The sequence below is a fragment of the Polyodon spathula genome, chromosome 56, assembly GCF_017654505.1.
Source record: "Polyodon spathula isolate WHYD16114869_AA chromosome 56, ASM1765450v1, whole genome shotgun sequence".
Taxonomy (NCBI): domain Eukaryota; kingdom Metazoa; phylum Chordata; class Actinopteri; order Acipenseriformes; family Polyodontidae; genus Polyodon; species Polyodon spathula.
In genome coordinates, this window is record NC_054589.1 from 1,493,771 (window position 1) to 1,519,557 (window position 25,787).

Genomic DNA, 25,787 nt, shown 5'->3' on the forward strand with positions numbered 1-25,787 from the left:
GAGGTGGCGGAGGCAGAGGCAGCTCCTGCTGCTCTGCGCCTGCCGGTGGAGGTGGCGGAGGCAGAGGCAGCTCCTGCTGCTCTGCGCCTGCCGGTGGAGGTGGCGGAGGCAGAGGCAGCTCCTGCTGCTCTGCTCCTGCCCATGGAGGTAGGAGCGGCGTGTAGTCTCCTGGTGGTGGAGGTGGGAGCGGTGTGTAGTCTCCCCTTGATACAGGGGACTGGTGCGGCTCTCCCTCCCTTGCAGGAGACTGGTGCGGCTGTGGAGACAGCGGTGGGACCTCTGCCTTCCTCTTCCCCTTTCCCCTTCTCTGCCACCTCCTCACCTTCCTCTCCTGCGGCAGTTCCTCCTCTCCCTCCTGGTAGGGGCAGCGGAAGGGACAATTGGCAAAGAGATGGTCCTGGTTGCAGAGGAGGCACCCCGGCAAGGACTGGTTACATCGCCGGGGATGTCTGGCCCTTAGGCGGCACTCCTCCTCCCTGTCCCTCACCTCTTTATCCTCTTTCCTGCTTCTCCCCATTTCTTTCTTTTTTTTTTTTTGTAATCCAAAGACGCCCCCTTTTTTTTTTTTTTTCTCCCACACAAAAAAACCTCTCCTGGTCTGACGCTTGGAGGCGCTGTTATCCCACGCAGGACACCACGTGTCACAGAGACGGCCGAAGTGGGCGGCGTCAGAACCAGGAAAGGTAAGGCAATACACAAACCACAGGACGGATGAAATGAAATGATGATGGCGCTTGCTTGCGCCGGTTTATTGCAAAATAAAAGGGTTGAACAAACAAACAGAAAAAGGACACGGCACTGGTAGCCAAAATAAAACAGACAAACAAAAAACGGACTAATACTTAACAAAACGGTGGACGCACAGACACTGACAAACACGGTGAGCGGATACTTTCCCCTATTATTATTACTGCTACTGCTACTGCTTATTTTCTCCGTCTCCAATCCCGTTCTCCGCTCACCGAACACCCAACCCCCAGTATGTGCCAACGTGCATCTATATATACTATTGTGCTGGGATTCAATTACCAATTAATTATTCACTTGAATCCCAGCACGTGAATTAATAAAGTGCAATTCCCCGTGCTCACATATTACTACATTTTACTTGCACGTGAAGTGCTGTGCAATCCTCGTGCCTAATACACATATACATTTTTTAAACACTCGTGTTACACAGACCCGTTTATATCCCGTGTACCAATGTCTATACACCAACATTTAAACACACCACACGCAACACATAACAGATAATATACACAGGGGCGGGCACTTTGTTACAAGGCCATTAACAGCTAACAAAATTCACATTTACCTGATGAAGGACCAGCCTTGAAAAGCTTGAATGTTTGTCCTTGAACAGTCCTAAAACTTCAGCATTGATTCCAGTCTCTTGGCTCATAATTGGTGTTTTATTCAAAGAGAGTGTATTTTTAAATAAAAACATGAACATGATGTCCACATGTTTGATGTTATCAACATAAATTACATTTAAGTACAATTTAAAATGAATGTTTGGTGTAAGCCAAAAAGTTGTTTGTCTATATGGCCATTTCTGATGTTCCGCAACTGTGATTGTGATGCTGAAGAGAAATGCAGCGTGACCCTTTTGGCTTTAGGAAGGAGAGGCAGCGATAGTACTCTCATCACTGCTCTTCCTGCATGGCAGCCATAGCCTCATTCAGGTTCGATTTCAGAAACATCTGAATCACGTTTAATGTGTTAAACCATTACCAATTAACCAGGCTGGGATTGCTTCAGGGTGACCGCTTCAGAAGCATCTTGCTGTTTTTGTTTTGTTTTTTTTTCCTCATCACTGTTACTGCAGTAATAATTTCCATTGGTATTCGTGCCAACCTGATTTGAGTTGGGGATGTTCAGTAAGCCTTGTCTTGGGGAAGAAATGAATATTTATTTTACCAAACCAGTAGAAGAGTTAATGCTGTTGATGGAAGTAATTATTATATTGGAAAGCTGTACTACAAAAATGATTTGTATTTTTCTGCTACATTATTCCATATTTTAGCCTTCTATGTACTACTTTTTCAGACCTTGTTGATTGTACAGTTTGTTCACAGGCCCCAAAAGTAGTTTTTAGTTTAGAGCTACAAGCCCCCATGTCAAGACATTTTTAATAAACACATTTTAAAAAGTTACTCCTGAGGAATTCAAAGGTAAGCTTTTACAATTTCAGCGTTTCTACAGTACCAGCTTGGACAGATCAGAAATGCTGATCAGACCCCTGTATTTTCCGACATGCCACGCAATACCACAGTTCACAAACTGGGAGAAAAACAGGTGCGAGTAATCACAACTTGAAATGAGAAGCAGCACATAACTGTAATGCTCTGTGTGATAGCAGACAGCCGCAAACTGCCTCCATATGCATAATTGAGGTTGTGTCTTTGTAAATGTATATTTATTAGATTTTTATTTTTTCCTCAAATTGAGGGTGGGAAAGTTTGGCTGAGTCTTAAATTCAAGGGTGTCTTAAATTCGAAGGAATATAGTACTTACGATGGATATCGATGTTGCTTAAAGGTTAAGAAATATAATTAACTGACCTTGAGGTTAAGTGGAATACTGGGAACATAACTTTCTTATCAAAAAAGCCAAAGTAAATATTTTGAAATTCTAGACTGAAGCCAGCATGAGCTATTGGTTCTGGGTTTTCTGGTAGATCTCACTGTATTGGAAATTGCATACATAGTGGGTAATGTAATGCTATTTAGACCTGCTTTTATGGTTCTTTTCTTCGATATTTACATTTGCAAAGAGCTGTAAAACCATGTGTAATTTGATTATCTGTTACTGTCATTCTTGACTTGAGCAGGTCATGTTTCTCTGTTTGACCTGTTCCTTTTCATAACCTGTTGGTTGTGCTTAGGTGTTGGGGGTGGCTGGTGTTTTACAGGTGTTTGATGTTAATGACTGCACTTAGATGGCATCTATCATCACCGGGGAAGTCTGGAACCCTGCAAACTGATTGCAGGAGTCCTTAGAAATAAGCAGTTTATTTCATCGTCTACTCGCAGCATTGGTGTGGGTGAGCGGTGGTGTTGATGTTGTTGTTATTATGAGACATCATATGTGATGGACTGAGATCTAAACTTGTAGAGATGTCAAGGGATCTGTCCAAGCGATCTAAACAGCAGCGGATATAAATAATACTGTGATTTAGAGAATTGCCCCTTTGTGTTCTGACTAGTGTTTTTTTTGTCTAAGACATCAAGAGCTTTTACACATGTTCTACCCTTTTTGTCATTCTAAGTAGATTTCAGAGAGATACAGTGTTCATGCTTTTGTAAGTGTGGTAAGAGTTTTCTGGTGCTCTTCCGGGTGATTTATGTTAAACAGCAGGCCCTCGCACTGATTCATTCTCAAATTACTTTCAAAAATCTAGTCAGCTGCATCAGTCAAGTATTTTCTCCAGTGTCCGCGCCAAACCTTTCAGGTCACTTAAAGGGCAATACAGTTGATAGGCAGACACTTGAAGGGTTAATAATGGCAAAATGTAAAGAGGTCTGTTGAAGTGTGCAAAAGCAAAAATGGTTTACTGCGTCGTCCTGTATCTGCAAAGGAAACAAGTATGTTTAGGTGCCTTATACATATGTTTAATAAATTTCTATTAAAGAAGCCATGACAGGTCTGTTGTTGACATATTGCTTAAGTGAGACTTTTCCATCTACTTTCTTTAATCCTGTTTGCTCTCTATAGTAAAGACTAAGGAGACTAGTCTAAAAGCACACTCCGGAGGGGGCCTCTATACAGTATGAACACTAACAGAACAAACTTACAGGCCAGCAGGTCAAGATGAAAGAGGGCTGCCATTTAAGACAGATGGAGTCTGGGGTGTTTTCATGGGGGCTAGCATGACTGAAATAACTAGTATTGAATTTGTATTTCAGGGAAGAAAGGGAGATCCTGGCCTTTCACCTGGAAGGGCACCAAATGGACAAAAGGTGAGTTTTTTGGTTTTGGAACTTTCTAGGTAAAAATAATGAGATGTGGTAGTGGCTGGCAGAAAATTAGATGAGATTTGTCTTCAAAAAGTACCATTTGGAATAGAACAAACAGCAAAACACAACTTTTTCACAGGGACCCACATCTTCTGACATATGGAGCTCTTCAAATCCCTTAAATGTTTGTTTTTTCTCGACAGCTGCATTATGTTGCCTCCTAAACTCTAACAAACCAGTGTTTGATTAATTATAATTTTACTTACCAGTAATACTAGAAAGGTTAGTTTTACAAAGCATTCCTGGCGGCATTATCTCAATGTGGCAGCGAAATGGTTCTTTTCTAGTGGACGTTGTTTGTAACAGAACTTTGAGTGAATCATATTATTCAGCTGTGTACCAACTATAAAGATGCCATGAGGTGGTGTCTGCATAACTTCTAGCCATCTACAAAGAGGGCAGTTTTTGCAGGGCAACACTAGTAATGGAAGCATTATAAAAAATGGTTCATTTTTCTTGCACGGTACCCACGATCAAACTTGACAGAGAATTACTGCATACAGCATAGCGAGTATGAAGCCAATGCAGTATCTCGAAGAGTCTCAAGACCCTAATATGGTCGCCAACTTCGGTCACAGGTCAAAGAAGAAGGGTGACATTAGTTTCTGTAACCCAGGAAATGTACAGTTGGAAGCAGAACAGGTTTATGAGATATTAGCAGTTGTAGTAGTGGTAGCAGTATTGCAAATGTAGTATAGTTACAGCCATAATACAATGCCATACATTTAAATCATGTGCTTGTTTTTTTTTATTCTAGGGAGACCGTGGGCGAGTGGGCTCACCTGGTTTGCCTGGAGAAAGTGGTCGAAAGGTAGGAACGAAAAAACAAGAAGTGAGTCAGTTTGAGACATTCTGGAACAGCCCATATCAATTAGGAGGCAGACTGTTCTAGCAGTTGGAGTGACTGCCCAAGACTCTGTAGATCCTGGGCTTAGATCCCAGCATAACCAGTAATACACTGTGTGACCAGTGTTTCATGTCAGTAGTTGGGTTTTCATTTTAAAACAAAAGCAGAGAAACGTCCCCACCCAACACAATGTATGGGGGAACTGTACAACATAATGGTTCTTCTGAGTATGGCTAACGATCAAGATTACTCAGTACAACTTCAATTACACTGTCTTGCAAAACAGTATAACAAGGACCAGATATATCGCTTTCAAACATGAGACTTTATGAAGTGTTAGCAGTGATAAGAGCAGTTTGTACAGTTTTTTTTGTTAACATGGCTGACATCATTCGTAAGATATTCAAACCACCATTAGTTTTACATTAAAGCTATAGCAACATTTAAATCCCTCTTGACCAATCAAAGCACTTGATTTACAGACATTCACTTATTTTTCCATCAGTGTTTCTCTCATGCAAAGGAAGCTCTACACTGACAGAAATTCCATGGCTGGCACAAACCAGCTTTTGTGTATCGCAGTACCTACAGGCAGTAAGTTAAGCCTTAATCCTCCCAGCACAGGGGGGTAGAAAGTCATTTTACATTATTTTATTATGCTGTGTTGAACAAGAAAGATTGTGCAGCAAGTTGAAAATCAGCAGGTTAAGTGAGAATGTTTAATGAATCGATTCGCTGTTAAAATGTATGTAAATGAGGTGTATGATCTTGATGTTGTGTTAGACCCTTATATTGACTGGCGTGGCATTCTGTTTGCTGCCATCTTTGATAAAGACTTTCATTTCTGCTTCAAAGTCTGCCCTTTATCGTTTCAGTGGTTAGAGCAACGGCACCTGCCAGGAATTATTTTTTGCTGAGCGAGGCTTGACTTTTCATTCCTTCATTAGAGCAGTCGCTTGTCTTTGTCTGTTTTCAATAAAAGCGGAGGATCCTGCTGGGGATTGGAAAATGTATCATTCAGCCTGTTCACACATCTGAGATCTGCCTTGCTCCCTTACCTATTACACATCCAGATGGGTGCCAAATCCCTGCTGGAATATTTCCACCAAGCTCCATTGTTTATATGAACCAGGGAATTCAGTTGTAGTTCAGTACAATAAAAATAGTTTTCTTTTTTGTGGCAGACAAATGTTTTAGTATGGAATGGCGATATGAATAACTGTGCAGCTGAAAGATGTAAAGGAACTGTCGCAGCGCCAGAATCGAGAAACATATTTCATCAATATAATACCATAATATCTGCATTGTCCTGCTTTCCAGAAAGCATCTGTATCGTAATAAGTGATTATTATTTAGCTTCATTGTTTTTAGGCCTAGGTTTTCATAAAACATGTACAGTTTAAGTCTAATTCACTTGGCAGGCTAGCTGCGCCCACATGTGTTATATTAAATGCCTTTGGTAAGAAAATATTAAACGCTGATGGAAAAATACTTAGAGAAACAACGTAAATTACATCTGGCACTGAACCAGAGAGTTAGTCCATAAATGGTCTCTGGCCAAAAAGAAGACAAAGCCTGTAACTGACTCCTAGGTAATCTCTAGGAGAAAGCATTAGCTCCAATAGAACATAGCTGCCATACTACATTAAATGAATGATTCTCTAAATTTAACGCATTTCCTGTCTTTGTTATTAACCCAGCAATGTGTTAATCCCACATGTTGGTCTGTGCTTTGCTAGCCCCCCCTTGGACTCTTTACAGAGAGGGGGGGTGTGCTATTACGACAGATGTCTAAACTGCTGACTTGCTATAAAAAGCAATTATGTAATGGCACAAGTCTGTTCTCCAAAAACACTGTTTATATTGCAAGTTTCTTCAAATTCTGTTACAGTGGAGTTGACAAATTGCGTGACAGTTACATTGCATTGCACTGGAGTTGCATCAAATCAGCGTCTTGATTGAAAGCTTGAAATTAAATAATGACTGTTTTTTGTTTTACGTTAAAGAAAAGAAAAAAGCTGGTGTTGAGGTGAATGTCAGCAGTTTTAGGAGGGTCGTAATAGGCTTGAATCGGGTTTTTTATAACCATGAAAAGTAGTCAGATTTTCTTTTTACATATTATAAAAAAAAAAAAAGTCGACTAAGTTTGATCTTAATTATTTTATTATGCTTTTAAAATCATGCTTGCTTTCTAGCCTTGCATACTCAGATGTCTTCTTGCTTTGCATAATTTACTGAACACAACAAAAAACAGTCTGGCCATATTGTATTCTGTTGTTGTAGAGAGGTTCTCATGAAAAATGGTTTTAATAAAACCCAAAATATGGCTTTAAGCAATAGGCTTGACAACCCACATAAAACAACAAACTAATGAAGGAATAAGTCGTACGTAGGATATTATTTATTTACCCTTTTTTTTTTTTTTGGGAAGACCCCCTGAAGGCTGCAGTCTTTTCAGAAGACATTCTTGCTGGAGTACTGTAGTATAAGCATAGCAAATAGTCGTGCAAGCAGAAACAGCAGTTCAGATTCGTACTAAATGCAGGTAATTACACAGGTAAAAAATTTTACGATTTGGAAAGTGTAGATGAGAAAGCAGTCCATTTTTAATGTACATTTGAATATTTGGTCAACTGAGGTCCACAGTTCCATTTCCACTCAGTTTTAATGAGCACGAAATACATTTTCAAAAATACGTAGTGCAAAACAGACAGTAACAACTGTGGAAGATGCTGTAAAAGTTACATTGAAAACAAACTAAAAAGAGAAAAATACCTAATGTATTAAATCGTAATAGCCACTGTGAGTTGGTGCCCCAGACTGGTATTGTTGTATAAATCTCCACAGTATTTTCACAATGAGATTCTATTTGCACTACTGTCAGCACTTCTCTCTCTCTCTCTGTCTGAGAGTGACAGGCTCTGATTAGGTTGTTTCTAATGATTAAAGAATTGCCTCGTCTCCACACAGGCAGGCTGCCAGTTCCAGACTTCTCGCTCCAGTTGCGGCTAGGCTAAGTCAACCTCAGTGGAATACTGAACCTCTGACCTCACAATCCACATGCACCTACGCTAACTGCTATGCCATATGCTTGGCCGAATACCGATTTACCAGCAGCTGAAAAAAATGTGTAAGGCATGTCATGAAAAAGGGATTACTCAAAAATAGTCATATGCATTCATAAATGCAGACATAACAATAATCAAAGACTGCTGCAATGAACAAGACAAATTAAGTCATAATATAAGAAGAAAAGCTCAGATGAGTCCGTTGAAGGACTGGATTGAGCAGAGTGTGCTGTATGCAATGTATCAAATTTAGTAGAACTGGTGGATTGCGAGTACAGAGGGTTAATTGTCACAATAATTGGATAATGTTCATATAATTTTAGCTCAAGTTTTATTTAAACCCATTATTAAATTAAAACCGCAACAATCGCTCATGTCTTTTTGTTTTAATGATACTAAAACGTTGCCTGTCTTCAAATTCAGAGGACTTCTCTTGTGCGCAGCCTTCTTCAACTCATACCAAAGATTCTCAATCGGATTTAGATCAGGACTTTGACGAGGCCATTCCAGAACCTTGATTGTATTCTTCTTTAACCATTCTGAAGTAGATTCTGATGCGTGCTTTGGATCGTTGTTGTGTTGGAACGTCCAGTTGCGCTTTAAACCAAGTTTTGTAGCGGAGGGTTTCAGATGATTGGCCAATATCTTTTGGTATGCTATGGAATCAGTTTTACCATGTATTGGAACTAAATTTCCTGTGCCATTAGAGGAAAAACAGCCCAATTTGAAGGATATTACCGCCTCCATGCTTGACAGTAGGTATGGTGTTCTTTTCTTTGTACGCCTCACCAGACTTTCTCCAAACGTAACGACTATCAACATGACCAATAGCCAGGGTCCAAAACTGAATAGAAACAACTTTATTTCCAACCAGAATTCAAGTAAATGCTTAGATGTTTGGACAATTTGCAGCTAAACCATCCATGAACTATTAACATGGTCGTCTCAATTGTATCATGGTTAGCCACTGCCAGACCATGCCTGGAATATACTGCAGCATGACAGTCAAACCCTGTTCAACTCAAGAAGTCCTAGTTACACCATGTGTGACCATGAAACAATAGCCATGGTATCATAGTTCACCATATTTTCGGCTACCCATGATATATATTACAGGCTTGTTTTCCAGTCTTAAAATGTATATAGTATTAGATTTGACTGACAGAAGAGTATTTTCTGGTATCCAAGTCTATCCAGTATAGACAGCTGGAATGTTCTTGAGCCAGTTTTGTAGCCAGTGTGTCAGCAGGTTACTTGTTTTAAGAAGGCTTTGCCCTGTGCCATACACACACCGCCAAGTCACAAGGAATGGAAATATATATATGGAGCTCAAATTCTACTTGAGAGGGGCCCAAAGCCTTGACGTGAATCCAGTGGTGCGTTTCTCTCAGCACCTGGATGGAAAACCGTGTTCCAGAAATCACTGTGTGCACATGTTCATGAATATCCTGGAACAAGGGATGGCCGTCTCGCTCACGATGCAGAAACTAATGGAGGGAACAGCATGTCAAATACAATTACACGAAGGCTGGGATTTCTCATTCATCAGTTCCTGGCTATCTTTCAGGGGATGATTCTGAAAAGTTCAGGGATGAGCATGTTAATATTTTCATTTTTCGTAAGTAAATTTGCTGCTTTGGAGTTGGTTTGTACACTTGCATTCAGCCTTCAATATAATTTAAGTAGTAATAAGTAGACCTTGATCTTGCAGTAAGCCTTTGGGCTCAATCTTTAGGGGTGGTTTCACACACCCCAATTAGCACTAGTCTTAAACTTCAGTACTGAAGATAACATTATGTAGGCCAAGATTATTGGTTATGGGGTCTGAGAAACCTGAGGTAAATCTGTAAAGTCTATTAAACTTAAACTATTAAACTCATTTCATTAATTGCATAGATTTACATCTCAGTCACCTTATAATTCACAGATCTTTTTGTTTATTTGGTACTTTTTGCTATAGAAGGCATCATTTTTTGGTGAGTGCAAATATATTTTATTAGCAACAGCGTAGCAATTCTATCATTCCTCAGAAATCTCTTGAGGTAATCCTCCTCTTGGACACAAATGGGAATTGTGGTCAGCTCCAGCAGCGATACTTCAGCTTTGAAGCTCAGCAAAGTGTAAAATGAAGAGCAGCTTTATCAAATCAAACTGCCATATGTTTTTCATGTGTGGTATAGTGTGTAAATATAGTTATTTTTATAAATGTTGGTGCCAGTGTATAAAATAGTATTGGATCAAGTGCTTTTGAATTCTGGCTTTTGTACTGTATATTGTAACAGGTATGACATTTTGCCATAGAGTTTGGAACAAACCATTCATATTCCATGGGAAGTTGTAATGGAAAAATCTGTGGGGGAGAAATTTTCTAGAATAGAAATGTGTGTTTTTTACACTTCCAAGGGACTGGGTTTTCAGGCCTACAGTACCTTGCCAAACCATGTTTGTGTAAAAAAAAAAAAAAAAAAATAGTATTACTTTTCAATGTGGTATGAATTTGTGCAGCAGTAACCCCTTTTAATGGGAATTTCAGACATGTATTGCAGGAGCAGATTCCCCAGCTTCCTGAAACTTGTGCTGTGGTTTTACAAAGATTCACAGTTCAGTACAATATAAGTCTCCATGGAAAAACCCTGAACAGTTGGAGTGTTAGATGTACAAAAACAAATGAACCATAAACGTGTCGGTTTGACAAACCTACCCATGTCAACGCACATAGAAACACTGGGCTCACCTTTAACCTTCCCCATCAATATAAGAGAGAGAGAGAGGGGGAAATGTCAACAATCTATGAACTCTATCAGAGGTCTCTTTTCCCCGCTTAAAGTTACTGTCAACAGTACCATCGGGCAACCAAGTCTAAAGTATGCTATTAGCTACTTCATGATTAATTCTGAGGAGGTCTCCCAGTAAAGTAAACTTATTAGTTATTTTTCTTGCTGTTCACGTGTTTTCACCTTCCAGCACTGTGTAAACATAAGAGCCTATAGTCAATCTCCCATTTCGATATGCTTTTTCTGACTTTCAGAATACCTTCTCAAACTTTGCACAGTTCTCTTCTGTTCTGCTGGAATGTTCTAGTCTATATTGTGGGTTTGTCTAACAAATAGTTCAAACAGAAAACTTTCCTTAAAGGTCTAGGAATAGGGGATGGGATTACCAGTGGATGCTTCTAGCGGTCATTTTTATACTGGCCTCATTCCACATATTCCACATTGCTTTGCTTTCTCAGTGACTGCCCCACAGGTAAATATGATATTAAATATGCAAATATCTATGAGTGCAGTGTAGTGGGATAATAAACATATATGTGTAATACAAAGGTATAAGGTATTCCTTTAATGTATATTTTCAGTTGGTATGCTGCAGAGTTACAGTGCCTATAGGAAGTATTCTTCCTCTTGGGCGTTTTCACAGTTTGTTGTGTTACAACCTGAAATCTTGATGCATTTAAATGGGATTTTTTTCCTTTGATTTACACAACCTACTCAACACTTTCAACGTGTGAAAAAATGGGGGGGGGGGGGGGGTGAAAAAACAAATTAATTAAAAATAAAAACCTGAAAAGTCTTCATTAGATAAGTATTCATCCCCTTTGCTATGACAATCCTAAATAAGCTCAGGTGCAACCAGTTGCCTTCAGAATTCACACAATAAGTTAAATGGAGCCCATATGTGTGCAATAAAAGTGGTTCACTTGATTTCAGATTAAATACACCTGTCTCTGTAAGGTCCCACAGTTGGGTAGTGCATTCAAAGCAAAGATACTACCATGAAGACCAAGGAGCTTTCAAAACAACTCCGGGATACAGTTGTGGAAAGGCACAGATCAGGGGAGGGGTATAAAAAGATTTCAAAAGCATTGAATATCCCTTGGACCACAGTCAAGTCGATCATTAAGAAGTGGAAGGTATATGGCACCACCCAGAATCTGCTTAGAGCAGGCCGTCCTCCCAAACTGAGCAGCTGGGTAAGAAGCCACCAAGAGGCCAATGACAACTGTGAAAGACCTACAGCATTCCATGGCTGAGATGGGAGAAACTCTCCATGTGTCAACAGTAGCTGAGGTACTCCACAAATCTGGCCTGTATGGAAGAGTGGCAAGAAAGAAGCCATTTCTGAAAAAATGCTCAAGTAAAATCCTGCTTGGAATTTGCATAAAGGCATGTGGGAGACTCTGAAACTATGTGGTAAAAGATTCTGTGGTCTGATTAAACAAAAATTGAACAATTTGGCCTAAATGCAAAGCGTTATGTCTGGCACAAACCCAACACAGCACATCACCCAGGTAACACCATCCCTACTGTGAAGCATGGTGGTGGCAGCATCATGCTATGGGGATGCTTTTCATCGGCAGGGACTGGGAAGCTTGTCAGGGTAGAGGGCAAAATGGATGGTGCTAAATACAGGCAAATCCTTGAGGAAAACTTTCTTCAGTCTGCAAAAGACCTAAGACTGGGGTGGAGATTTGCCTTTCAGAAGGACAATGACCCCAAGCACACAGCCAACGTGACGCTGGAGTGGCTTAAAAACAAGAAAGTGAATGTCCTGGAGTGGCCTAGTCAGAGAATCTGTGGCAAGACTTGAAGATTGTTGTCCACCAACAATCCCCATCCAACTCCTCTCCTCCTGCACATTCTCAAATAACAAACATGCCTTTTATATCATGTGTCCAGGGGATGATTGACAGTGAATCATTCAATCAACCACCTCCTGGCCACATTCCACATTCCAGACTCTACCAAACAATCAAACAATCAACCAAAACGGTAGCCATCGTGGTTGCAGGCTGTGCCTTCACCAAGATGGCCACCAGTCATCAAACCTTTATCCACACACACGGGTAGAGCCTCTGCTCTACCACAATGTGTCAGGTAAAAATTTCTATAAAATGAAACAAAATCTGGGGGAAAACCTTGCTTTAGGTCTGCGGTATAGAGAAATGTGCTGAATTGCTTTTTGTGCACATTTTTACCTATCACTGCCAAATGCAATAAGTAATTTGCTTATAGTGCCATTTAATGCACTGTCGGAAAGTAAAACAATGTTGTGGTTTATCTGAGTTAATACAGATGGAGTCATTTTGTTTGTACTATTATTAATTCAGGTGTTTTTTTAGTAAATTTGGGGAGAAATCCAGGGGTAAAATACACTGAACAAAAATATAAACGCATCATGTAAAGTGTTGGTCCCATGTTTCATGAGCTGAAATAAAAGATCCCAGAAATTTTCCATATGCACAAAAAGCTTATTTCTCTCAAATTTTGTGCATAAATTTGTTTACATCCCTGTTAGTGAGCATTTCTCCTTTGCCAAGATAATCCATCCACCTGACATGTGGCATATCAAGAAGCTGATTAAACAGCATGATCATTACACAGGTGCATCTTGTGCTGGTGACAATAAAAGGCCACTCTAAAATGTGCAGTTTTGTCACACAACACAATGCGACAGATGTCTCAAGTTTTGAGGGAGTGTGAAATTGGCATGCTGACTGCAGGAATGTCCAACAGAGCTGTTGCCAGAGAATTGAATGTTCATTTCTCTACCATAAGCCGCCTCCAATGAAGTTTTAGAGAATTTGGCAGTACGTTCAACCGGCCTCACAACCGCAGACCACTTGTAACCACGCCAGCCCAAGACCTCCACATCCGGCTTCTTCACCTGCAGGATTGTCTGAGACCAGCCGCTCGGACAGCTGATGAAACTGTGGGTTTGCACAACCGAAGAATTTCTGCACAGACTGTCAGAAACCATCTCAGGGAAGCTGCGTGCTCGTCATCCTCATCAGGGTCTTGACCTGACTGCAGTTTGGTGTCGTAACCAACTTCAGTGGGCAAATGCTCACCTTCGATGGCCACTGGCATGCTGGAGAAGTGTGCTCTTCATGGATGAATCCCAGTTTAAACTGTACTGGGCAGATGACAGACAGAGTGTATGATGTCGTGTGGGTGAGTGGTTTGCCGATGTCAACGTTGTGAACAGAGTGCCCTATGGTGGAGGTGGGGTTATGGTATGGGCAGGCATAAGCTACGGACAGTGAACACAATTGCATTTTATTGATGGCAATTTGTATGCACATAGATACCATGATGAGATCCTGAGGCCCATTGTCGTGCCATTCATCCGCCGCCATCACCTCATGTTTCAGCATGATAATGCACGGCCCCATGTCGCAAGGATCTGTACACAATTCCTGGAAGCTGAAAATATCTCAGTTCTTCCACGGCCTGCATACTCACCAGACATGTCACCCATTGAGCATGTTTGGGATGCTCTGGATTGACGTGTATGACAGCGTGTTCCAGTTCCCGCCAATATCCATCAACTTTGCACAGCCATTTAAGAGGAGTGGGACAACATTCCACAGGCCACAATCAACAGCCTGATCAACTGAAGGAGGAGGTGTGTAGCACTGCATAAGGCAAATGGTGGTCACACCAGATACTGACTGATTTTCTGATCCACGCCCCTACCTTTTTTTTTTTGTTGTTTTTTTTAAAGTATCTGTGACCAACAGGTGCATATCTGTATTCCCAGTTATGTGAAATCCATAGATTAGGGCCTAATGAATTTATTTCAATTGACTGATTTCCTTATATGAACTGTAACTCAGTAAAATCTTTGAAGTTGTTGCATGTTGCGTTTATATTTTTGTTCAGTGTAATTGGACACTCTAAATTCAAATAATGATAACGAAAAGAAGAAGAAAATGAAAAATAGGCCAGGCGAGCTGTGATTGAACAGGTCAGGTTCCCAGTGCCTGATCATTCTGTTCATTAGAGTAGCTTCCTGTTTCTGCTTCTGTACTTATGCTTATGTATCCTGGAGTGCTTGCTTTGTTGATAGTACTCAGTTGCCTTAGTTTCAAGAAAAACAAGCCTTCCATTTGATCATTTTTAAATATAAGAAAATGAGAAAAAAAAGTAGAATTTGAGCTGTACGTAAAATCATTTTTATTTGTGGTTACAGATCACAAACCCAACAGTGCGAATGGAAAAATCAAAATTAACCAAAAAGAGTCTCTTTTTTGTCTGCTTCCCAGATCTGAATGGGGGGGGGGGGGGGGGGGGGGGGGGGGGGGGTCTCGCAAATTACATCCAGAATGTTTCTGCAAATTATCAGAAAATCTTAGTCATCAGGAATGTTGTGCAGTATTCCGACCTTTCCAGTGCTTAATACAGTTTGATGCTAAGAAGATGGCTGTTGTATTCTTAGAAACTTTTCTTCCATGGGAGGTGACTATTTGAAGGTACCCATTAGATAGATAGACAGATCTTTAATATTACAGAAGGATGCTGGTTTATAAGCCCATGTTGAAAGTATCAGCTCGGTATAAGTCCTGAGAAAAAATCATTCCAGTGAAAGTTACAATTAATTTTGCAACTAAACATTGGCATGCATGGTATTAATAATGATATACAGGAATATAATCATACCACCCTTACAAAAGATAATGTATGTTCATAATAATTGTAGGAAACAACTGGAGTATGAAGATACATAAATTAATTACTGTATGTGTGCGACATAATTATTAACATGTGCAACGTAATAATTCTAGTCTATGTATAAAGACAAGTCTTCAGAAGAAGACCTTTTCATGACTAATAGTTCCTGTATGCCATTGCTGACTAGTCCCCTATTTTGAAGCTGTTGCACAGGCTAGTTTCTATGGTTTTAATGGTATGAAACTAGAAAGAAGCTTGCAGAAGGGAGCAGTTAAATTACTGTTAATTAATTAATGTTCTTTTTCACAAGTAATTACAGATCTGTATGGTACTATTTTATAACTCTGACCACAATACATTGGCACAGGCATTGAAATATAAGCACTTACGTGCATTTGGTTAGTGTGTTCAGTATGAAAAATATTGAAATACTAAAAGTGTTTGGTGGTCGTGTTGCCAAAAACCAGAACATGATTCAGGACACTGTTCTTCAGCCATTTGCAGTGGTTAAGCATGTAATGTAGTGAACCTTGTCTTAAATACACAATGTCACCTGTGCAGAGGTGCTGTAGAGAATGGGGAGGTGTCTTGGAAAATGGTAACCCACAGTTTTAACCCATAACTTCTTCTTGCTTGCTTGCCAACCGAAAACACATTTTCTGAAAACAGAAATGTTTTACCGTCACCTCAAATGCATCTGCAATTTCCAGACAGAAAAAAAAAAAAATACATGTATGGTTAAATTAAAGTGAAGTGAATTTGAAATTATGGGATATCAAGTCCCCCTGCATTCTATTTTATTGAACCATGTGACATGGATGGCCTGTGGTGATGTCAGACCTGGAAGACAGTGGACACAGACAACAGTTGGTTTAATAATTAAACAAATAAAACTAATTTGTGCAATCCCCGTGCTCGTATACTAATACACATTTTATCTGCACGTGAAGTGATTGTGCAATCCCGGTGTATAAACACAACTGTATATTTTAAATCATCCTTGATAACCCACACTTCGTGCACCAATACATACATGCAACGTATAACACAAAAATACACACAGGGTCGGGGTACCCTGCCACAAACCATTAATAAATCGAGCAAAATAATCCATTAAAATCAAGGGTAATGGCATTGTTCTTTTTATTGAAGCTGTGTCTGTGCAGCTCCATTGCTCAGACTATAGTTACTGCTTCTCATGCTGTAACCAGTTGGGCTCCTCTGTTACAATCAGAGTGATTGCTGTAGACAGTATAATGTATTATGGCTTGGCAGAGCCAGGCTGTGGCTATAGATTCAGCTGTTTGTGCTGAAAAGCAGGTTTGGCTCATGGAAGCAATCTGTGTGTAAGATGGTGGCCTAGACAATACAGGAATGTTCCTCATAAGAATTTTTTTTAAATCGTGAATCACACACATTCAGGAAATCCTTCCCAAATTGGTTCATCTGAATTCCAAAGTCGTTGTTCCACTGTTCCTTTTGCCTACCAACTCCCACAGGGTCTTGGTCCTTCTGTTAATTCTGATGCATTGATTCTGAGTGGGTTCTGAATGATATAGGTGTGGAACTCATAGCTCGCTGCCTTCAGGCTAACACTAAAAACCAAGGACTGCCCTTGTATTTTTGCTGCACTTTATACAAGTCGGTTTACATGTGTGACTTTCTTTTCCTACAGGGACATAAAGGCTACCCTGGATCTCCAGGACACCCAGGAGAACCAGTGAGTACTCATTATGGTTTCAAAGAAAGCAATGGCAGCACCCAGCCCTCTGACATGTCCAAAAGTACACTCAACTCTTCAGTGTCTGTATTTTTTGCCTCAAGATAAAAATGAGATGAAAATAAAAGAAAGCTGACCCATTTTTCCTTCATGCAGTGCTTTTCCCTGTAACAGTACAAATGAAACAAAGCCTCAGTCTCCTGAACCAGGCAGGACCTCTTCGAAAGCAACTGTCTGTCTGCTTGCAGCTTACATTTCTAATGCACCTGCTGCTTGAGCATAAAACCATTCTACTTTGCTTGTGTTATTTTCTTAAAGTATAATCAAGCTTCAACTTCTGCATTAATCCATACTGTACATTAGTAGTCATTGAGACAGATCAATACACTTTGCTATCAAGCTATTATTCCGCTCCAGCACAATGTCCATTTATGATTTGCTTCAGAATTGAAGATTTCTCAACACGAGAGACATCTGTAAAGTAACGCAAATATTCAGCCTCGTCCTGCAATCAACACACAAAAGGCATGCATGGTTAGAGCTGGTGACAAAGCATTTAAGCACTGCTTTCATGTTACTGCATTTCCTAAAAATACAGGATAACATTCAGCCCTGGGGCATACAAGGCTACCTTTCTAGAAGTCTGAGTTTGAATTATTGTTTATATATTTGGTCACACATGAGAGCGGAGAGTTTGCATAATGGACGGTTGTTAGACAGGAGTCAGGCCTATGTTAAAGGATATTGAATGAATGCGTTTGCACTTAAAGAACTTTGGCAGCACCTTCTTTTTTGCTGAAACAGTTCCATATGGTTTTACACAGAGCTAGGCATCTCTGAAAAAACCAGCAGCAAAGTAGCACCTTATTTCTGATAGGGACCCCCCTTCCAAAAACAATATTGACCAAACACAAAGGTCTTTCTATTGAAAACGATCAGGCTTCCACAGTGATTTATAGAACTGTACTTTTCTTTCATAAGGAATCCCTGATCAGAACTTTGGGCGTTTCTCTTAATTGTGGCTATTTGCGTTATTCATTCATTTTTGTTTTTTAGGGGGAGCGTGGCCCAGATGGAAGCCCAGGTGCCAAAGGTTATCCTGGCAGGCAGGTGCAGTAAATCTTATCATGCTGTGCTGGCTAATGCACAAAGCAGTGATTTGAGTATGGTGGGAGATTTATTATTATTATTATTATTATTATTATTATTATTAATGTTATTATTATTAATGTTGGAGTACCAAGTAATTTTTGCAGTGGAAGGGTTTAAGAACTTAAAGTTAGTGCAGATTATTATCTGATGAACCTGTAAGATTGCTTTTGTATTTATTTACTTTTTTTCTGTTGGACACGTTTCTGTATTGCATGAAGAGATCATTTGAACGAAGAGCACATGTTACATTTCAACCTGTCCTGTGGCCACGGAATCTACACACCACACTAAAATATAATGTCCCATACCTAACAAAATGGGTTTATCAATCCCTTTTGAGATTATCCTGGTGAAACATCTGTGCAGCTTTTGGATACGGAATTATCTACCAACCGATTGCTTCCCATCACCCATCTGTCAGTGACCATCGGTTGTGATGTCTTGTTAATCACATCTGTCTTAAACGGGGCGATCCAGCTTTCCTATATTACAGAATACGTTTATAACAAATGAATCACTTGAGGGACAACCCATTGGCAGGTCTATCGGTTTTTATATATAGTTGAAGTGGACTTGTTTTGTTAACCACTCTCATGATAAGCAATGGTGATCTTCGTAATATCTCACTGTGTCTGAGAGTCCCGTATAGTGTGAGTTTGTAACCTGCAGTTTTAACCAGCATCTGTTGAATTCTATATTGACCCCATTAGTGCCGTCCAACAAGCTATACAAAGGGAGTCTATTTTGAAGGCCTCCTCTGCTGCCTTGCACAGAGGCGCTAGGATATCTCTTGAAGCAGCGCTTTTAGAAATATTCTTTAAATAAAAACAAAGAATAAAGTCGAATGCTTCATCTTGAGTTGGGAAGTCAGAAAACTGGCAGTATCATATTTTATGCAAACACTATTAACTGTATTGGCAGTGGTTGAAACGGTATCTCCCTCCTCATAGGACGGTTCCTGCTGGCAGGATAACAGTACAGTACAGTGTACAGGCTTGTAAAGGATGGCCCTTGAGCAGAACCATTCTTTCACAGTCCCCCGTACCACGGTTTACACTTTTAAATTGGTCTTTAGCACCCCCTACCATCCAAAATACTGGTTTTGACACCGCACTAGAGGTCGTTCTGGTAGAAAAGTGATCTAACATGGAAAATTAGCTTGGAAAACTCAAGACATTTTCCTTGAATGAAATTGTCTCTTCTCACATTTGCACATAGTAGCGATAGCTGGACCAGGTTGACTTACTGTCATTCAGTGGTGATATTATAATATTGATTTGTTATTGATTTAGAAAAAGATCAGTGTATTATACTTTGACACATGAAATTACTATAGTATACTTTGACACATGACATATTTGAATTCAGTAAGCCTAATTATACAATTGCAGAGACTAATTCAAGCAGTTGGTCAGATTCTAGTCTTTTAATTAGGAGGAAATTACAAAATTTTAAGCAAACAAGAAATCACTTGCAAGTCTCTAAATTTAAATATGTGATCTTGTAACTTCATAGGGTGTGTTTCTCCTTTCTGAAGCTTTGTGTAGTGCAGTTTTTTACTATCTTGATCATGGTGAACTGAACTTAAGCATCGTTCAATTGATTTCATACATAAATTTGAAAAAACAAAACAGCAGTGAGTGCGGCATGTGTTCTCATAGCTCCAGGGTCCTGGGTTCGATTCTGGCCTCAGGGGTCTGTCTGTGTGGAGTTTGCATGTTCTTCCCGTGTTCGCGTGGGTTTTCTCCGGGTACTCTGGTTTCCTCACACAGTCCAAAGACATGCTGGCTAGGTGGATTGGCCTCTCTAAATTGTCCCTTAGTTGGCCTGCGATGGACTGGCATCCCATCCAGGGAGTAGTCCTGCCTTGCACCCTGTGACTGCCGGGTTAGGCTCCGACTCACTGCGACCTTTTATAGGAGTAAGAGGTTACAGATAATGGATGGGTGGAAAACAACAATTAGTTTTTTTTTTTGGAGCCACGGAAGCCTGTGTAAGTAACAAACGCACAAGAACAGGCCTTGTTCAGGAGCACGTTCTTTTTGAAACATTTCCAGAACTAACATGTTCATGTTCAGCATGTTTAATGTAGTAATAAATTGTGGTTTCAAAGTATAAACACAACAATACTTTGACAGTTTAGTAAAATCTTCCAACTACTGCTCTACTTTTCATCTGTTTTAGGGGTTACCAGGACCAATAGGAGATCTGGGGCCCAAAGGTGCTCGGGTAAGTAAAACAAGCAGTTTGTCTCATCACTCTACATGAAGAAAGTGATGTAGAAACTTGAGTACAGTGTGGGCTAAACAACCTTGACTATAGCGGCACAGGTGGTAGACAATGAGGCCTCCTTCTTCTTTCATGAACTCACAGCTCGAGTCCTGTACTACCGTGGGCTTCCCTTTATTAAAAAGTAATGCTGTTTTGATCACAGTATTTTATAGGCAGTGCTCATGGATTTAGCCCATGCTGCTGTTTACCAAGTTTAGGAGTGCTGTCAAAAAGGATGACTATCAGTGTATGTTATTTTTCAATTAAATCATACCAGAAAATACATTAGGGTAATCTCAAGGGTCACATCTGGCTATATGACCTTTATTAGTCTAAGTTATTTTAATAGTTGTTACATTAAGTTAGACCTGTATTGGGTTAGTAACAGGTTCTGCAAGACCTAGCTCATATTAATAGGGCACATAGCAAACACTTTTTGATAAGGTTTCATTTAAGAGTTGTGGTAATAAAGCAGAGAGACCAAAACAACCCTTTAACAGCTTCAACTCCAGATGTACAAATGAAACCCCTTCCCAGGTAGTAGACCTGCAATTGCTATAAAATGTTAACTTATGATGAATAAATAATAAAGAAATGACCTAAACTGTGTTTTTCATTAACCCTTTATGCTCTTGTGTACTACATACCCATGTTCAATATAGAGATAAAAACACGTTTGAGTTTTTTTTTGTTTTGTTTTTTGAACAGTGAAAACTAAATTGCTGCTAATAACATTACTAATCAGTAAACAGTAATTATCAAACATCAAAACATGTGCCATTATCGACTTGCTCTGTGCCATTTTTTGAAATGTTCAGTACAACAGAACCCGGGGTTGCCTTCTCAACCACTGCGCATTTTTCTTGTGTCTTTTTTGTTTTCATTTTTGTAGCAGATCCTGCATCTTTGTTGTGGTTTCTGCTTCCCTTGTGTTGGAGGGATAGTCACAGATGCGTGTTCAGGGCTACTTTGCGCAGGCATTGTGATGGATCTGGCTGCCCCAGATGCCTGCTTCATTGCCTGTACCCAGTGATGTCTTTTGATAGTATTTTGTCACAGCACTGCCATTTCAAACCAAACATATTCCCGTTTGCAGCTGGCTTACCTGTAAAATAGCTGCATGCTCTTGTTTGTACTGTTCTTGGCTCCACCTCCTCTTCATCGTCATCGCTGAGTGATAGGTCAGCATCACTGTCGCTGGTATCGAAATCCCCCGGACCAACTTCACTGCCGTTTCTCATTATAGAAAGACCACATGCGTTGCCATGTTTAGCTTTCGCTAAAAACTATATAAACTACAACTAAACAAGTAAAAATAATAATTTAAAACACTATACTTGTAAAAGTAGAGTTCCCACAATATATCTCAGTCTTCTAAACGCCCATAGGTAGATTGGAATCTCTACTCGACACGAAATTGGATACAAATGTCACCTGACCTTCCCCCGACTTTCATTGCACATTCCACAGTACTAGCACTGCCTTAGAGAATGAAACCTGAAACGCTAGACTGAGAAACCGCTGCTAGAATAGAATGGGAAACTTGACGTACGGGGGTACGGCATGGTACTGCAAGTGAATAATCAGGATTACTACCAGTTGAAATGGAATAAGATACAGATTTTGTTTTAGGTTGAACGATTGAAATAACGGTAAGAATTCAAGAAGAATGTTTGTTTCAGTGGGTTAGTCTGAAAAGGCAGCTACAAAGTGTTTGTAATCTTGAGCAGTTTAAATGTGTGCGAGATACCCAGCCATCATTTCAACTTGACCTGCCATTTCCAATTGATCCTAATATGATTAGGAATTAGTAATGTGGAGCCAGCCTGTTATCTAACTGAGCTAGATGTAATTCTCAAACATAATACTATGTTTATATGCAAGAACCGAGCGTCAGCACAGCAGTGTTTTTAAGATGGAATTACAAGTTGAAGTTATGTTTCTGTTTCTTTCTTCAAGTGCTGTCTTGCGGTTTCACCTTAAATGACCTTTGTTTTGACCTCTAACTCCATGTATGAAGGGAAATGCTAGGTCAGGCTTGGTTTCACTCCCAATGATATATGGTCAATTAAGTCAATATCAGTATATGTTTTGTGAGGTTTTTGGTTTCTTCTTCTTTTTTATTTATCCGCTGATGTAAATTACACTTGAAGAACCTAGATAAACATCATTTGACTGACTCTGTAATTTACATCTTACCACTCTCTAGAAACAGTCTTCAATAACCCGTAACAAGAACACATTTTAAAATGACTGCATGAAGACCCACACCACATTCCTTTTCTTGCTACTGCATTTATGTATTTATTTATACAGAATTTCAAGACAAATGCTGTAGATATTGAAAAAATGTTTTTTTCCCCTTGTGTTTAAACACTTCCTGTGTGGTAAATCACCTGCCCTGATTGGAGTAAACTGTCAGGAAGTGATTTTGTACTAGGAAGCAGCACTTGTACAGCATTGTCATGGTAATACCTTCATAACTGAAACTGAAGTATAAAATACAGGCAAAGAACCAAAATATCTTTAATAAAAAGGGATTTGATATAATACTAAGAGGTTAAAAAAGGAGTAAAAACTTAGTTAGAAGCATTCCTTGTAATGTGATTTGTTTTACGTACTTTTTGATAAAATTGATTATTTTCAGTGTAAACTCTCTGTTCCCCTTGTCTGTCTGGAAGCAGAATTCCAAGTAAAATCATCCATCTGTATCTGACCATGACAACAAGCCTTAAAAAACTGCTTGTTTTATCAAATGAGCAATGTAACATAAACAGATACTTTACAGCAGGGTATTATTAATCATTGCTTACTGGTCAATTATATACAGATTGTTAAATAGTGGAAGATGTTCAGTGGAAGATATTCTCTTGATTTTGACAGCCGCTAAACAGTAAAATGTGTTAGTGAACTAATTTGTGATTTCATGAACTGGTATCTGAGAAGCAGCACAGATGGATGGGGTTGCTTTAGAAGTGAATTATGATAGCAGGGGAAATTTTGTGTATCTTGGATGCTGAAGAGAAGGTTTTTTGAGTCTTGGAGCAGTACCACTGTTACTGTATACAACTGGAGGAAATTTAGATACAACATGAGATTTCTATCATTAAAAAAAAAAAAAAAAAAAAAATGTATTGCTGGGAGCTCCCAAGTGGCGCACCCAGTAAAAGGCACTGTGCGTGCAGTGTAGGATGCACCCTACAGTCTTGACGTTGCCAGTTCAAGTCCAGGCTGTTCCACTGCCGACCATGGACGGGAGTTCCAGGGGGCGGTGCACAATTAGCCGAGCACTGCCCGGGGTGGGGGATGTCCTCGGCTCGCCGTGCACTAGCGACCCCTGTAGACTGGCCAGGCTCTGTAGACTGGCCAGAGAGAGAGAGAGAGATTTAAATGTAGCGACTTTTATTTTAGCATGTTTTTTTCTTCACCTACAAATGTGGTTTTTCATGTGCTTTTGCACTGGAGACTTGAGCTTTGAAGTTGAATGTTTGTTTTGTGAAAAGATCTGAAATGATACTGTGGGCATACTGTGTTAATTGCACTTCTTGATTATTGAGACTGTGTGCTGTGCTCTACCTTTTGAATTAAGCATATCTAATTGTAACGTAATCTATCCACCTAATGTTATTAGTAATCTGATTTTAATTTAAAAAAAGTAGAAGCCAATACATTTTTAAATACACACAACAGACAATTGCTCAAATATTTGATTGTAATATGCAACCAAAAAGGAATTTGCATATAAAAATGCCTGCTTCATTCTGTGAGAAATGTTTATAATCATAATTACTGTGCATTATTGTCCTAGTGTTATCCTGCAAAACTGTTCAGTTTGATGTAGTGCCAGGTTTATTGCATGTAAATGTTTACCCATAACTAGTAAAAGAAAACCCTGTTGAGTTTGCTATAATAAAATGGATAACTTAATCTGTTTTGACTATTAAGTATATCATGAAAATAATAGTTTTTATTCATTTTATCCCAACATCAATTATTCAGACATATCTTCTCATGAAAAAGTGCATATTTTCCTGAGCTGAAGGCATGCTTATCATTTCTAAGCAATTCCTTATCTTGCCAGGAAAGGGGTGACTTGCGTAAACATGCAAGCCATTTTTTTTTTTTTTTTTGTTCTGTGTTTTTTAGTTGCAGGAGCAAAGATGGGGGATTTAAAGACAAACTTTAACCTCTTTTCCCCACCATCATCTGCAGTGCTGTTGGAGAAGCCCCCCCCCCCCCCCCCCTTGATCCCTGGTGTGAGGGTATGTGCCCTTGGACTACATCGTGGAAGCCAGCACCATGCAGTCCATGGGCATATACACTTGCCTCAAGGCTTAGTTCATCACGGACACTTCTTCTGCGGCGTTCGGAGGGCGGCACTGGACCGAGCTAAGATAGCTGCTTTGACATGAGAGCCGTCGCTAGGATGTAATGAGGTTTCTCATTTAACTTGTCTTCATTTCTCTCTGCAGGGCTTTATAGGAATCCCAGGGCTTTTCGGGCTGCCTGGACCTGATGGAGAAAGAGTATGTTTTAATTTTAATACAGTATATATATATATATATATATATATATATATATATATATATATATATATATATAGTGATTTAAATAAGATATGAGGTGTCCAGGTGTGTCTTGTGAAATAACACATTGCTAGCTGTGCGGTACTTTTCCAGCAGTCTTGAAGTGTCTTATTGAAACAGTAAAATGACCCATTCCAGAAGAATAGTTGCTTGGTGATAAGGCTTAGAAGACAGCACTGCTTGGAATCTTTTACAGCCAATCAGAGTGGTCTGTTCACCTGCACCATTTTATAACTCAAAAGCAGTGAAAAGGAAATCCTGAGAGATCCACCACCTGTATTTTATTTTTCACTGAACTCGTTTAAAACAAGCTATTTTGGGAAAATTGAGCACAGAAATAAAAATCTTAGAATCCAGAGGCAGTTTCCACGTGAAATTATTTTTAGGGCTGACCAATATTTAGTTCTCTTTATTTATTTATTTATTAAATACAAAGCAATGTGTTTTCTATATATAGACATCTGTTGCGGAAATTCAGCAACGTTATTGTATCACTGACAATTACTTATAGTTGTCCCCTTAGGGGATACAACTGAAACCTCAGGCAGGGATTATTTATATTATTCAGTCCCTTTCTGAATCGTGCAGTGACATGAGTTTTTAATTTTAAATTATATTGGCCTCTAAATCAGAACTTTCGGTACCATAAGCTATATTAACTTCCATACATTAA

General features: G+C 39.5%; 1 protein-coding gene across 3 annotated transcripts in view; it reads left to right on the forward strand.

The window, feature by feature from the left end:
- LOC121307523 (collagen alpha-1(XXVII) chain B-like) overlaps positions 1-25,787 on the forward strand; it is a 153,079-nt gene that overhangs the window by 48,226 nt on the left and 79,066 nt on the right. For all 3 annotated transcript variants that reach the window (XM_041239711.1, XM_041239709.1, XM_041239710.1), the window contains exons 6-11: positions 3,909-3,962; positions 4,777-4,830; positions 17,061-17,105; positions 18,162-18,215; positions 20,442-20,486; positions 25,001-25,054. In XM_041239711.1, coding sequence (XP_041095645.1) covers positions 3,909-3,962; positions 4,777-4,830; positions 17,061-17,105; positions 18,162-18,215; positions 20,442-20,486; positions 25,001-25,054 — 306 coding nt within the window. The remainder of the gene's footprint in view (positions 1-3,908; positions 3,963-4,776; positions 4,831-17,060; positions 17,106-18,161; positions 18,216-20,441; positions 20,487-25,000; positions 25,055-25,787) is intronic.